This window comes from Propithecus coquereli, unplaced genomic scaffold, assembly GCF_000956105.1.
Source record: "Propithecus coquereli isolate 6110/MARCELLA unplaced genomic scaffold, Pcoq_1.0 Scaffold39, whole genome shotgun sequence".
NCBI classification, from domain to species: Eukaryota; Metazoa; Chordata; class Mammalia; order Primates; family Indriidae; genus Propithecus; species Propithecus coquereli.
The window spans coordinates 8835924-8850331 of NW_012149618.1; the positions used below are offsets into that span (position 1 = coordinate 8835924).

The 14408-nt window shown below is 42.9% G+C and overlaps 1 protein-coding gene across 1 annotated transcript in view; it reads left to right on the top strand.

Moving 5' to 3' along the window:
* RASGRP3 (RAS guanyl releasing protein 3 (calcium and DAG-regulated)) overlaps positions 1-14408 on the top strand; it is a 155671-nt gene that overhangs the window by 129960 nt on the left and 11303 nt on the right. The window contains exons 11-15 of the mRNA XM_012652426.1: positions 1105-1220; positions 5386-5533; positions 10360-10396; positions 12410-12535; positions 12883-13241. Coding sequence (XP_012507880.1) covers positions 1105-1220; positions 5386-5533; positions 10360-10396; positions 12410-12535; positions 12883-13241 — 786 coding nt within the window. The remainder of the gene's footprint in view (positions 1-1104; positions 1221-5385; positions 5534-10359; positions 10397-12409; positions 12536-12882; positions 13242-14408) is intronic.

The following is a 14408-nucleotide window of genomic DNA, read 5'->3' on the forward strand; positions in this document are numbered from 1 at the left end:
TACAGTATTTCAATGTTTTATTAATCTGAGACTTCAAAATAAGTTTCATTTACATATCTATAATTCTTATCAGAGCTGAGCACCATTCCATGAATGTATTGGCCATTTGTATTTTTACTTTGGTGATTTTCTGTTCAACTTCAGTGTCTTTGCTCTCACATACGTTGCAAATAACTTGCTCTGTTTGTCATTTATTTTTAAATCTGTTAATTAAGCTTTTTGGGTTCAGATATTTTGCATTTTTTTCTTTATGGCTTCTGACTTTGATGTCATGCTAAAAAAAGGCCTTTCCCACACAAAGATTATGAAAAATGAAAAATATTTTCATCGATTTATCTTTGACACTTTTATAGCTTTTTTTACATTAAAATATTTAATATGTCTAGAATTTATTTTGGGAGTGATTTATTTTGTAAGATTATTAGCCATTTAACTAAACAACAATTATTGAATAATCCATAATTTCCCCGTGGATTTGAAAAGATACTTTTTAATATTTTGAATTCCTACATATACATGGGTCTATTTGTGGACTCCACTCTCTGTAGTAACTTGTGTCCTATTGTTTTGATTAATGTAGCTTTGTAAAATATTTGCTTTCTGGAAGGGCATGGTCCCCCTCATTACTCTCCATTTGAAACAATTTTTAGCCTATTCTTAACATATTCACTTCTATTTGAACTTTAGAATTAATTTGTTCATTTATAATAAATTCCTACTGGGATTTTGATTCAAATTGCATTAAATGTATACTTTAATATCTTAAAGCTTTATTTTCTATTGTCATGGTATTGGAATTTGTAAATACACCCTGCTTAACTCCTACCCATCCCTGAGGTCTCAGTTTAAATCTTGCTTTCTCTAGGAAACAATTCTCAGTCTACCTCCTTTCCGCCCCCACCCATAGCACTCTGTTTTTATCCTCAGCAAACCACTTACCTAGTTATATTATAAAGTCTTCTTGATTTAGTTATCTCTCACTAGATTCTAAGCTCCTTGACAGGAAGGATAATATGTTAGTTATCATTGCTTTCACAATAACAAGTTCAGAACCTGATTCATAAATAGTTATTCAATAAATGCTTGTCCTTTTTTTTTTTGCAGTCTGTGTTTAGGAACTACGATCACGACCACGATGGGTACATCTCCCAAGAGGACTTTGAAAGTATAGCTGCCAATTTTCCCTTCTTGGATTCCTTCTGTGTGCTGGACAAAGATCAGTAAGTTGTAATTTTATTACATTTTAATTCAACTGTCCTAAAGCAGAAAGTTATTATCAGAGGGAAACCTGTAATTTACATCTTGACAGCTTCAACCCTTCAAGACAGCATTGATGAGACATATCTAATTTGCCGCTGATTTTATTCTTGGTGTTTGTGATCATTTGGGTGGAATCCCAGGGCAGACTACATCACCAGCTTTGAACAGATGTCCATTTGCAAATCAGCCTGGCTCTCCATTTCTTATATTACCCCTCTACTGCTTAGCTCTCAACACCAAAAGGCTTCCACTAAAGAAGAGTAGAGGAGAAATATAGTTAGATCTAGCCTGGGAGAGTCCTCAGCATTAGTGGACCTTAGGGCAATCTTAAAATTCATTAAGTTTTTTAAAGATTATTTATGGTCTTCATGAAAGCATATGATAGCTGCAGATGACCAAGAAGCATTCATACTTTGTTTTTTTCTGATCAAAAGTTGTCTTGATAAATGAAGAAAAAATTCATTTTTTTCTTTAGCTTCAAATGATTCCTGGAAAATTAAATGACTTTAGAGACTGAGACCCAGCTCATTTTAAAAAGTGATTTAAAAAAAAAATGCTGAGAAAGCCTGGCATTAATCATTTGATTAATTGTTAATTGTATGAGATTAGTTGAACTATTCATAATTTGCTTACATGACTTCCATTATCAGACAATGTGATACCTTAAGTTAATACGTCAGACTTTACCATGGCTAACCAAACTAAAGTTTTGAGTGGCTAATACTGGAAAGTCTCAAAAAGAAAATGTTTTCTGTAAGGTTTTATTTTCCAAACTGTTTTCCAAACAGAAGTTGTTATTAATTAGTACTTTGTTTTTTATTTTTAACTTAATTTAATCTATTTACTTATTTATTTTTTGAGACAGTCTCACTCTGTTGGCCAGGCTAGAACGCAGTGGCATCAGCCTAGCTCACAGCAACCTCAAAGTCCTGGGCTCAAGCGATCCTCCTGCCTCAGCCTCCCAAGTAGCTGGGACTACAGGCATGCGCCACCACACCCGGCTAATTTTTACTATTTGTAGTAGAGACGGGGTCTTGCTCTTGCTGAGTCTGGTCTCGAACTCCTGACCTCAAGTGATCCTTCCGCCTCAGCCTCCCAGAGTGCTAGGATTACAGGCATGAGCCACCACGCCTGGCTTAATTAGTACTTTTGAAAAAGGAATTAACTAGTCATGTGTGAGAAACACAGGGTTGAATCTCATGAAATGGGTGTCTCTACTGTGCAACTTCCCATTGCACTGTGATTCCCTGGGGGGTGGATGGGCTATGCACTGTTTCACAAATTTATTTTATGTATTTACATATATGTATATATTTAGCAGAGAACCTTTCCCCTTCCCTGCAGTCCCTACTAGCATCTCAAGGGTCTGTTTTTCCACAAAAGCTCCTTAAGAACTGTTATTTTAGTCAACATTTAACTTTTAATCTGCCTCCCATGGAAGAAAGTTCCCAGGAGGAAGAAGTCATAGGTTTTAGGCCATATTGGGAGGTTTTGATGGGTCAGTGACCAAATGAAACTCCTCCATTCATTCAGATAGAAATCCTTTTAGAAGTCCACTTAGAGATCGGAGACAACCCTGTCTCTTTGGCTACCAGAATGGAGGGAAAAGGGTGGGGAGCACCGTGGGTTCTCTGGGTCAATACCAGGGCCAGCCCGGCACTCATGGAAACTGGCCTCACCATCCTGAGAACTCATGTGCCCATTGATGACGTGTACAAATCCCGACCATAAGCTGGGGATGGATTGCTTTGCAGAGGGAGATGGGATATTTCCAGGTGCCTTTAGTTAGATCCCAGCAGTTTCTGTAATAGAGAAACCCCAAACTTTCAGGAGCTTCACACACTGAAGTTTCGTCCTCACTCAGGAAAGAGTCCAGTGTTCCTGGCGGCTGGGCAGCATTCCCCTTCCTGCTAATTCATGAACTAGGCTCCTTCTATCTTGTGGCTCTGTCCTGGGTACCTCTGGCAGATGAGAGAAGAGGAGGTGGAGAAGCACAACAGTTTCTTAAACTCCTTGATCTTGAAGTATCATATTTCACATCTGCTCAAGTTGGTGTGGTGGCCAATAGTCACATGGCCCCTACCTAGATTCAAGAAAGGCCGGGAAATGCAGGTCCTGGCTGCACAGCTACTTTGTAGCAACAGATCTATAGGCTTAAAGACAGGGCGCATGCTAGGCAACACGCATTGCTCCTCCTTTCTCTATGAAGCCAGGAAAGGGCCTGAGCCAGGGTTGCTGCCTGGGCATTGTGCTCCAGGGCCCTGTTCACTCTGTGTTCTGCCCCTGCGGTTGTGTGACTCGGTGGTGCTATGTGCATGTCTGTATCTGTATCTATATCACCTATATAATCTGCTAGCCTGTATAAATAACCTTCATCATGAATATTCTGCCACTTGTGTGTGTTTGTGATTAAATGCAGTGATTGTGGGATCATTTGCTCTTTTGAGGTCAGCAAGACATGCTGATGACTCTTTAAATTTTATAAATTTCAAGTATGGTTAAAGTTATTTTGCCTAAAAGCTGAGAAAGGAATCTTAAATTCTCAAGCAGGGGCGGAGGGGGCGGGGGAATTATAGCATCGCAGATAGCAATGGGGAAGCCTGGGGCAGGGAGTGTTGGGAAGAAGGATATGGAGTTGGGCTTAGATATGTTGATTTTGAGAGGAGAGTGGATCCCCAGGAAGAGAAGTCCAGTGAGTTGTTGAAGATGTGGTACCAAAATTCAGGGAAACAGTCAGGGCTGGAGATGTAGATTAAGTCTTCAGCCCAGTGGCATGAACTAGAGTCTCGAGTGTGCGAGCAAACTCTGGTGGGAGACTTTAGAGGGAGGTGAGCCCCGTACTGAGGAGTGAGCCCTCGGCGAACCCCCTTCCCACATATTGCAGCTGAAAGGAATAAGCGGGTCCTGCAGAAAAGCCAGAGAAAGGGGAGCAGGAGAGGGAGGAGAGCAACCAAGGCTGTGTGGAATCACAGGGGTCCCTAGAGGAGAGGGTGTCAAAAAGGAGGAAATGTGCCCCGTGTCACCTGCTGCCAATGAGAAAAGGCCATGGAGGATGTCCTTGGTGACAATTTCAGTAGAATGGTTGGGTTAAAATCCCTATTGTATGGAGCAAAGAGCAACAGGAGGAAAGGGAAAAAGAGTCTAATGAATACTCTTTTTGAAAACTTTGGGAGTAAAAAGAAGGAGGAGAGAAAAGACAAGTGTTGGAGAAGGCAGCAGGATTGAGGAAAGCGTGTTTTTAGGAGAGAGAGTCCTGTGCACATTTGTAAAGTGAGGGAGAAACGAGGGAAGAGACGGAGCAGAACCTGGGAGGGTCAGGAGAGTAGGGGGTGGGAGAGAGAGGAGGACCCCAAGAGAGGACAGAGGAGACACAAAGGAACTCTGAACTGTCAAGGAAAGGTGTGGTCTCCAACACCAACGTGGAGAGAAGGCGATACGGAGCTCAGCCATGTCAAGTGGATTGGATCTTTTCTGATAAACAAGAAGCCAGGATATTTGGTGAGTCAGGGGTAGGGAGGTGAGGAAAACCGGAGGTTTGTTCTGTGTGGAGAAGATCTGGAAGAATTGCTCTAGTGAATGGCATGTGAGCCAGTAAGAAGTGAATGAAAATACCACCACTGGAGTAGCCTGGATGGCGTCAAGCTGAATGAACTTGAGAATGGCAGGTGCAGTTCTAACAGTGTCCTGCCTTTCTCCAGCATGCTAATTCTTGCAACTCTATTGCCAGGCAAGGGTTAGAAAGATGTCCTTCTGGAAGCTACTATTCAGTAATGAAGAAGATTTCTGTGCTGTGGTGCACAGGCCATGTAAATGCACACATGAATATGGTCCTGCAGGCACACACACACACACACATACACACACACACACACACACACACATACACACACACATACAGACACACACATACACACACACATGCAGACACACCATCTTCTGCTTACCGAAAAAGACTTTGAACACCTGAAGCTGTCCTTTGAAGTCCTACCCTCCTTTTGGATGTAACAGAGAACATTCCTCATCTGTTTTTGGCCACAAAGGTCTGGGAGGTGTGTGATTAAAGTAGGGTGACTACTTAGCAACATGACATTCAAAGATCCTTTCCTTCTTTGATTCTTTTAACAGGGATGGCCTGATTAGTAAAGATGAAATGATGGCTTACTTCCTGAGAGCTAAATCCCAACTACATTGTAAAATGGGACCGGGATTTGTCCATAATTTTCAGGAGATGACCTATCTCAAGCCAACCTTCTGCGAACACTGTGCAGGATTTGTAAGTCTGTTTTCCATTATTTTCTTTGGTATGTAGTTATTTGGGCAGCGTTCAGAGAAGGTAGGAAAATGATACACTAAATAGAGTCCGTCGTCTGCTTTGGATCGGAAGGAAAACATGATGGCTCCCTGAAATTAGAGATTAAATAAAAACAAAAGCAGGATCTATGGGGTTTAGCTGGGTTCTAGGAAGGCAGGGCCGGCAAAGACAGGGAAAGTTGGTGAAGCCTGTTAACTCGAGAGACTGGTTTGTCTACAAATCCCTGCCAGGGAAAGGTGTCAGCCCAATACGCGCTGGCATTCATCACCGATATTTATAAGTGGTTGCAATTAAGGAGAGCATTTATCTTAGCCAGTTCCTTCCAGTCCTCATTTCATATGGCATTAGTCACTAGAAATCCATCATGGCTTTGCTCAATAATTCACAACTCAAAAAGGAAAAGATATTTTTGGAGAGAAGATGGTTATAATAATAAATTACATTTACTTAACACTTGCCAACAACAAAAACTTCCAAAGACATTAATGTAATTAATCCTCACAATGAGCCCTTGAGATGGGCATTTTTCTCTCTCTGTCGTGGCTATGAAGACAGACAGGTTCAGAGAGGGTAACCAAGTTCCCCAGCATTGCACAGCTAATCGTTACCAGAGCTTGGGCTCAAGCATAGGTGTTCTGATGCTGAGTCCTGTGCTCTACCTACATTGCAGCACGTGATGATTGTACGCTTCCTTCCCCACATTTGATAATTCTTGGGAAACTGAGGTCACTCTGTGGTCCTGGCTTTAACATAGACTCTTGGGCCATGAATGCCTTCCAATTTATCCCCAAGTTAAATGAAATGGGAAAATGTGGTATGTCAGGTGAGGAAGGTCCAGCCTACAGGTGAGTGTGACAATTGCCCCTTTTTCTAGATGCCAGAGCTCAGGTATGTCAGCTTTATTCAGTGGTCACATCCCACTGTTGACCCCTGTTGAATTTGTCTCCTACCTCTAAAGTACATTTTTCCCGTCCCATGCTCAAAGAACTGGCTTTGGGGAGCCCAAGGGCAGGATTTTATGTTCAAGCACATACGCTTTTGAGAATGGGTAAGTAAGAGGCAGCTGTTACCTCAAAGATGGCCCCAGATGGTCATAGCAGCTGATGTGGTCAAGGGCAAAGCCAGACCAACCAGCTCTCTTTACCATCCCGGGAAGGAGTTCTTCCTTTGTCAGAATATCCACTGGGATTGCATCTTCAGACCACTTTATTGTAAAACGAATGCATGTCCTTTTTTATGTTTCTCAGTTTCTCTATTCTGATGGGAATTTTTGGAAGTATCTGCGCCTGAAAAATGCTGATGTGGGCTCGGGCATGTATAACATTTGCCTGCAGAGTGGGACCTAGTAGTGAACAAGAAGGTCAGGCTGTTAGGCCGTGGCATGGCTTGGCTCAAAGTCAGGCTGATATATCTGTCCTGTGGTGGGGTGTGAGAGTTGGGAGGCCCTTATCAAATCTCAGGGTCCTGGGTACAGTGGCACACACCTGGCATTCCAGCTATTCAGAGGTGAGATGAGAGGATCGCTTGAGATTAGGAGTTTAAGTCCAGCCTGGGCAATATAGCGAGACTTTGTCCCTAAAAATTAAAAAAAAAGACAAAAACCTCAAAGTATTATCTCTGCCCTCTAGTTCTTCTGTTTTGTCCCTCCCTTTTATGGAGGCACTGGCTCTGTAGCAACAGCAAGGCAGCGTTTCTTAGGACCTCCCCCTGGACTCATCAGAGCAGAGGTGCTGGTGCTGGTGCTACGTTATCGATGCAGCTGTGGTGAAGTGGAAGCTTGGACTTGGAATCTGGAACCCTGAGTTGAATCTTTGTTTTGCTCATTGCTAATTCTATGTCCTCGACCAAGTTATTAATCATCTTGCGGTCTGTTTGCCTATCTGCAAAAGGGAGTTAATATTACCCACCATGTTGCTGTGGTGATAATATCAGAGATCTTGCATGTCATATAGCTCAGAGTGTGTGACGTTTCTGTTTTAGTGTTCCTTAATACTTTCGGAGTTTAATTAAAAATAACTCACTTGTAATTTTTATGGCCCTTTTTATTTGCTAAAAAATATATTTAATTTCATTGGTACTATTTGATTTGATCTTTACTCACACAACATTTTTAGAAGTCCATTGGTTTTCAAAGGAATTTATAAATATAACTCTATAGATGTGTCATTGAAGGGAACTGTGGGGGAATGCAAGGAACTGTTGTCTAGTGCCTGGACCATCTGCTTTTGAAATAAATTCCCTTTTAAGGGTAAGAAAGACAACAGACGCCACTGGCTCTGCAGTCGATTTACTTTAGAGTTATAATTCCAGAACTGGGAGAGTGTTGGTAACTCCCTTATTTTGTAGATGAAGAAACTGAGGTCTGGAGAAGTTAAGTGACTTCCCCAAGGTCACACGGACCACTGGCAAGAAGACCATGAGTCATATCCAGGTCTCCTGACTTTCAGTCCAGTGCTCCTTATACCACAGTTACTCCAAATATTACAGCAGCCCATGGTCTCAAATCAAAAGACTGTGGGAAATACTTCCTGCACATCACACCCACCTACATGAGGTCACCCTCTACTGTCCTTGGCCGGCACACTGACCCACTGCCTCTTCCCGGGTAGTGTTTTCTCCTGGTTATTAAGTAAGCATTAGCAAACCATGGCCTGACTTCTTCTCCTGGTAGGACTCTTGCTTGACTGTATCTTGCTCAGCAGTTCCTGTGGCTGTGCTAATTATGCAACATATCCAGATATTAGCATGCTTCTTCTGAAATTTTATCCTTTCTTGTCCTGCCTTGGTGGCTTTTGCTCACAGGCAAAGTACCCAGGAGCAATGGCTTCCTGTCTTTCTCTCAAGGGACACATCTTTCCCTAATTACTACCTATAAGACTTTGCCAAGTGATTTCACTTCCCTGAAGGTCAGTTTCCTCATCTTTAAAAATGAGAAAAATATTATTACCTATCCCATAAGGCTATTATAAGCATTAAATGAGTTAATATGTGTAAAAAGCTTAAAACTGTGTCTCTCACACAGCAGGAGTTCAATAAATGTTAGCTATCATCATTATTATTGTTACTACCATTACCCAAGGGCTCTAGGGAAAAAATTTCCAGGTTGTGGGACCTTGCAAATTATTTAATTTCCTGGATCATTACATTCGCCTTTTACAAAAGAGAAGCAAACCAGATTATCTTAAGGATGACGATATGGTTATCCTGACAACCATTTCCCTTTTCTGTGTCTCGCCCATCCCTCTGCCAGCCATCCTGAGCCTTGCTTCCAGTTGGCTGTCAAATCATCCTTCCTATCTCCAAGGCAAAATGTTGCTCTGTCCCAGGAGGTATTTGCATCTCAATAACATATTTTGAAGGACCAAATAACTTTTAAGGCTCCAAGGAATCTTTGAGCTTTCTGTTGGCAGAATGTCCTTGTCCAGAAGAGGGTAAAGAGCTGTCTTCCTGATGCCCTTGAGTAAGTAGCTGCAAATTGGCAACTTACTCTTCTTGTAGGGCCATGCCACCCAGGCTCGGGGCATTGTTCTCCTGTAATACTCAGTCCCAGTAGGCTACTGTCCCTGCTTTTTTCAACATCATTTTATTTTATTTTATTTTTACTATTATTTTTTGAGGGTCTCACTCTTTCATCCAGGCTGGAATGCAGTGGTGTCATCATAGCTCACTGTAACCTCAAACTCCTGGCCTCGAGTAATTCTCCTGCCTCAGCCTCCTGAGTATCTGGGACTACAAGTGTGCACCACCATGCCTGGCTAATTTTTCTATGTTTTGTACAGATTGGGTCTTGCTCTTGCTCAGGCTGGTCTCATACTCCTGGCCTCAAGAATACTCCTGCCTCGGCCTTCCAGAGTGCTGGGATTACAGGCTTGAGCCACCATGCCCAAACATCATTTACTAAGTAGACAACAGCCACCTAACCTAACCACTAAAAAGTTAGCAATAGAGCTTCTCCAACTTGTGTTAAACCCATTTAATTATCAATACTGTATATTTCTGGTGTCCCTATTACCCTGTCCAAGTGCTGTGGGCAGACACAAGAAAGGACATGGCAAGGCCCCCTTCTTCATGGAGTTTAGGCGTCTGTCAGGTGGGCAAAGTCACCACCACCAAGACGATGCCCTGGGCAAACGCTCCCTCTTTGAACGGCAGGCCCTCCCGTCTCTCCTGAGGCATGTGTCCCTTCCTACTTGTTAACCACACGCGGAGGTCACTGATTTCTTGGTTGGCAGAGTCTGAACTTTTTCTGCATCCCCCACAGCCCTGGCACAGGCCAACCATAGAGCAAATGTGGAGAATGAATACGTGAATAAATAAGTCGCTTCCTCTTCTGTAGTCTTTCAAGGTACAAGTACTACTTTGCAAAATAACCTGGCAAAATCCAAATGCTTCCGTGTGACGTGTGCTTTATTTCTCCTAGTGGGCTCCAAGAGCAGCTTTCATTAAAAAGAGGGAGAGAGGGGCTTCCAGAGACAAAGCGTTCATCTCCCCTGTAAATTTGGCTGAGAGCACATCATGCCAAAGTCCAACAAATGCACCAACTTTAGTTTTCCATCCCGGCTCCCAGCTGACTCTGAGAAAGAAAAGGGAAGCAAAATTCATGCTATCATCCCAGCTAGAGCGGCTGGGAGAGGGCTCTTCTATCTGACAGGAAGGGTGTTAAGAGCAGCTACATCCTGTTTGTGCCCAGCCAGTCATCAGGTTTACCAGGACTTCCTTCTCTGTGGCCTTTTTTCCTTTCAGATTTCTCTTCAGATTCCCTGACATTCCTTTGTCTTTTGTTACAGCTCTGGGGCATAATCAAGCAAGGATACAAATGCAAAGGTAAAGAAATGTTATTTTGTCACCATTTTTAAAAATTTGACGTTTTGGGTAGGAATCAAATTTGTCCGGTTAATCCACAAAAGCTCTTGGCATCATTGAGAACTTGGGTCTTTGGGGCCAGAATTCAAATTGTATCGAGTTTACAAACCACCCTTATCAACACGTGTAAATCCAGCCCTTGCTCATCAACAGCATCCAGTGAAGGCAGGAATTCTGAAGTGGGACGGGCCTAACTAAAATACTATATATAACAACTCTTTCCTGCAAGGAAGAAACCCACACACTCATTTCTATTAATATAATTCATAGACATTTCTTCCCACTCACACATAGCTATTTCTTTTTTTTACTAAATCACATAGATGATGAGGAAAAAAAGAGAAGAAACCTTAAAACTTATTTTTGTCCCTTTCAATGAATGTGTCCCTCTATCTCCCTTGTTTAATTGAAATTTACAAACAATTGAATAAATGTATATTTGACAAATGTAATATAAATGTGTATGAAGCATTTTGCTACTTGTATGCATGTGATTATTGCACTTTATTGGTGTTTAGTTTAAGACGTTGCTAGATACTTTATGCAAAAGAACCAATTTATACTGGTTCTTTTAAGAATCTGATAACATTCTTGAAAAATATAATAAAACTACAACAAGAAATCTCTCAATCACGGAGTACCTTCAGATGAATGCTGTTCCCCTTGTGATGCCTTTTTTCCTCCAGCCACATTTCAGTACTTGGTCCTCATGTTGCATGAACAGCTTCCCTGCTGGAAGGGAGCCACTGTTTAGTGCTCAGAAGGACCTTCCCTTTGGTGTTTCTTTATCACTTGTCTTGGTCTAACTTGAATTTTTACTTCCAAGGAGCAAAGATACTGCAATATCTTATTGCCCAGCAGTGAGTCATCAGTTTTATTTTGGTTGCTGTCCTCCAGCCCCTAAAACATACAAGACATGCATGTGGGAGCTCGTATACACACACACACACACACACACACACACACACACACACACACACATATGCATGGTTTTATGAAGATTAAAATCAGTTAAACCCTTGGATCATCTTTTGTTTTCTCTTAATGGCACATAGAGTGAAAAAACTAATTAAAATAGACTGAATGTGTCATTAAGCCTATTTGAAACAAGACCATTTGGGGGGAAATGGGTATCGGAAATAATTAGAAAGGCCCTCTCTGATGGTAGGAGAGAAATACACTCTTTAAAATGATCGCATCTCTTCGGTGATTCTAAATGAAGTGTAGGACCCTCATCATACGAAACAAGTGTGAGCTATCTCCTGAAGTGGGCACATTTTCTACCCCAGCTAGTAATTCACATATGAATCCTGCCTTATGGGAAGCATCCTAATGGGCAGTTTCACAGAATCTGCTACACGCCATTTCAAACCATAGTCAAATACGGAACATGTATTGAGCATATGCTCACCTGGTTTTCTATTTCTGTACAAAGAAAGGAGGCAGAAGATATAATTGCTTGCCCTGGAAAAGGTTTTGGGAAATGAAAAAAAAGTTTTTAAAAATCCAGACCAGTACTGAATGGAGGCGCACCTCACAGTGAATGAGCAGAGGCCGCGGTGAGCCCTGGGAGAGACCAGAAGCCGAGGCTTCTCCCCCTCACTCTGGCTCAGGACCCTCAGTGAGGATTCCCTCTCTGCCTGGGAAAGAATCCCAATCCCACATGATTTACATTTCATTTTGGGCAAAGGCAACTAACCTCTCAGGCTAGACTCTGCTTGTTTGCTCCCTGGGCACGTCAAGGAATTGTGTAGAGGAGCACGCTGAACCAATGTAAGAGAACTCCAGGAATCTCAGAGTGGACCAATGGCTTTTTTCCAGCCACGAGACACACCCTGTGGGCCTGAGCTGGGCTCTGAAATTCAGCACAGAAACTGGGGTTGGGGAGGGGAGGCTGGACAGCTCAAGGGCCACCCCAGCAGCTCAGTCAGCACCAGATACATAATCATCTGTGACACATTTGGAATTTTTCAGACTGCGGAGCCAATTGTCACAAACAGTGCAAAGACCTCCTGGTTCTGGCTTGTAGAAGATTTGCCCGGGCGCCCTCTCTGGGCAGTAGTCATGGGTCGCTGCCTGGAAGCCCCTCGCTGCCCCCAGGTAATGCCCTCTGCTTTCTTTGCTGCCACAGTGTCTCTCTGCGCACCTCCTCACACCTGGACCTCGTTTGGGTTCTGGGTCTAAACCTGGTCAGAGTCATTATAAACACTAAGGCTCTCTTTAGAGTGAGCAGTGGTGGCTAAACCCTCAAATCACCCTCTCTTCTCTCTGCTTTGCAATCTCACTAACATGCAACTTGCCTGCAGCTGGTTTCGTTCTGTCCCTAGTCTGTTCCTTTGGGACCCTGCATGTCGGACTCCTGCCGTTTGTTTGCACTAACTTTGATGGTTTGCTATAATATCAAGCAGCCAGATGTCAAATAATCACCATCCTATTTCCACTTCCAGTGCAGGATGAGGTGTTTGAGTTTCCTGGAGTTGCTGCTGGACACCGGGATCTGGACAGCAGAGCCATCACACTGGTCACAGGCTCTTCTCGCAAGATCTCTGTGAGGCTGCAGCGGGCCACCACCAGCCAGGCCACCCAGACTGAACCTGTCTGGTCAGAGGCTGGCTGGGGAGACTCAGGATCCCACACCTTCCCCAAAATGAAATGCAAGTTCCATGACAAAGCAGCAAAGGACAAAGGCTTTGCCAAGTGGGAAAATGAGAAGCCCAGGGTGCAGGCTGGCGTGGATGTTGTAGACCGAGGCACCGAGTTTGAACCTGACCAGGATGAAGGAGAGGAGAGTAGACAGGACGGTGAGGTCAGTATGGAGTGAAACCACAGATAAAATCTGAAGAAGGAGGCTGAGGTGCTGAGATGAGCATTATAGTGGACCTAGGAGGCAACCTAGGAGTTTTGAAAGTAGGACGGTTGGGAATGTGTCACTTTTAGCCTTGCCATTGGCTAGTTACATGACCCTGGGCATATGGTTTCTTCTCTTTGGACCTCAGTTTCATCATGTAGGAAATTGAACCAGACTGAGTTTTAAAACTTAATGAAGATTGTCATGTCTGTGTAGTGACACGATGCCCCAGGAACCCACCACTATTGCAAGTATCCAAACTACCAGTACACTGTACAGATCAGCTTGGTTTTCCAAGCTAAAACCAGGGCCCAAACTCAGGGGAGGCAGTGGAAGCCAAAGACTTGTAGAGAGAGACGGAGAATTGGAAATTCTTGCTCCTATTAAAAAAGAGACTTTTGACAGCATCATGGGAAAGGGGGCGGGAGAACCAGAGATATGGGAACCTCAAGGTTCTACAAAACAGGCTTTGCCTCCACACAAGAATTACACTCAAATCATCCAAAGAAAACTGGAATGCATATGGCATTTGTTAGAACACACTTAAATATAAATGGGTTCAAATTGGAGTTAGAAACATTTATTAGTCAACAGTCTATAGTGTATTAAGAAAAAGGATTTGGGAAAATGGCTTGTCATATTCCTAACCTTTAAAGCAACATCATGGAGGACTGTCATTGCTGCCCTGTTGAGTCATTCTCATAAACAAGAGTCTGGGTTAGGCAGAGATCCTGCTGGATCGAGCTAGTGCTCTTTAGTCTTATGGATGGAATTCCACATTCCACTCTTCAGGAGACCCAAACACACGGTCTCCATAGTTTCCCATGGTGAGAAAAACCTCTAGTTCCTTCCTCATTGAGGGCAATTAATGAGGAGGCCAAACATTATGTCCAGTCATATGAAGTTTATCGTCAGTTTCTGCTGAGCCATTTTTTCCTTTGTTATAACACCAACTTCAAAAAACAGCTTAGAGATTTAATTCGCATACCATGAAATTGACCCATATAAAGTGTACAATTTAATGGCTTTTAATATAGAGTTATGCAACCATCACTACAATCTAATTTTAGAACATTTTCATCATCCCCCAAAGAAACCCTGTGCCCATGGGCAGTCACTCTCCCC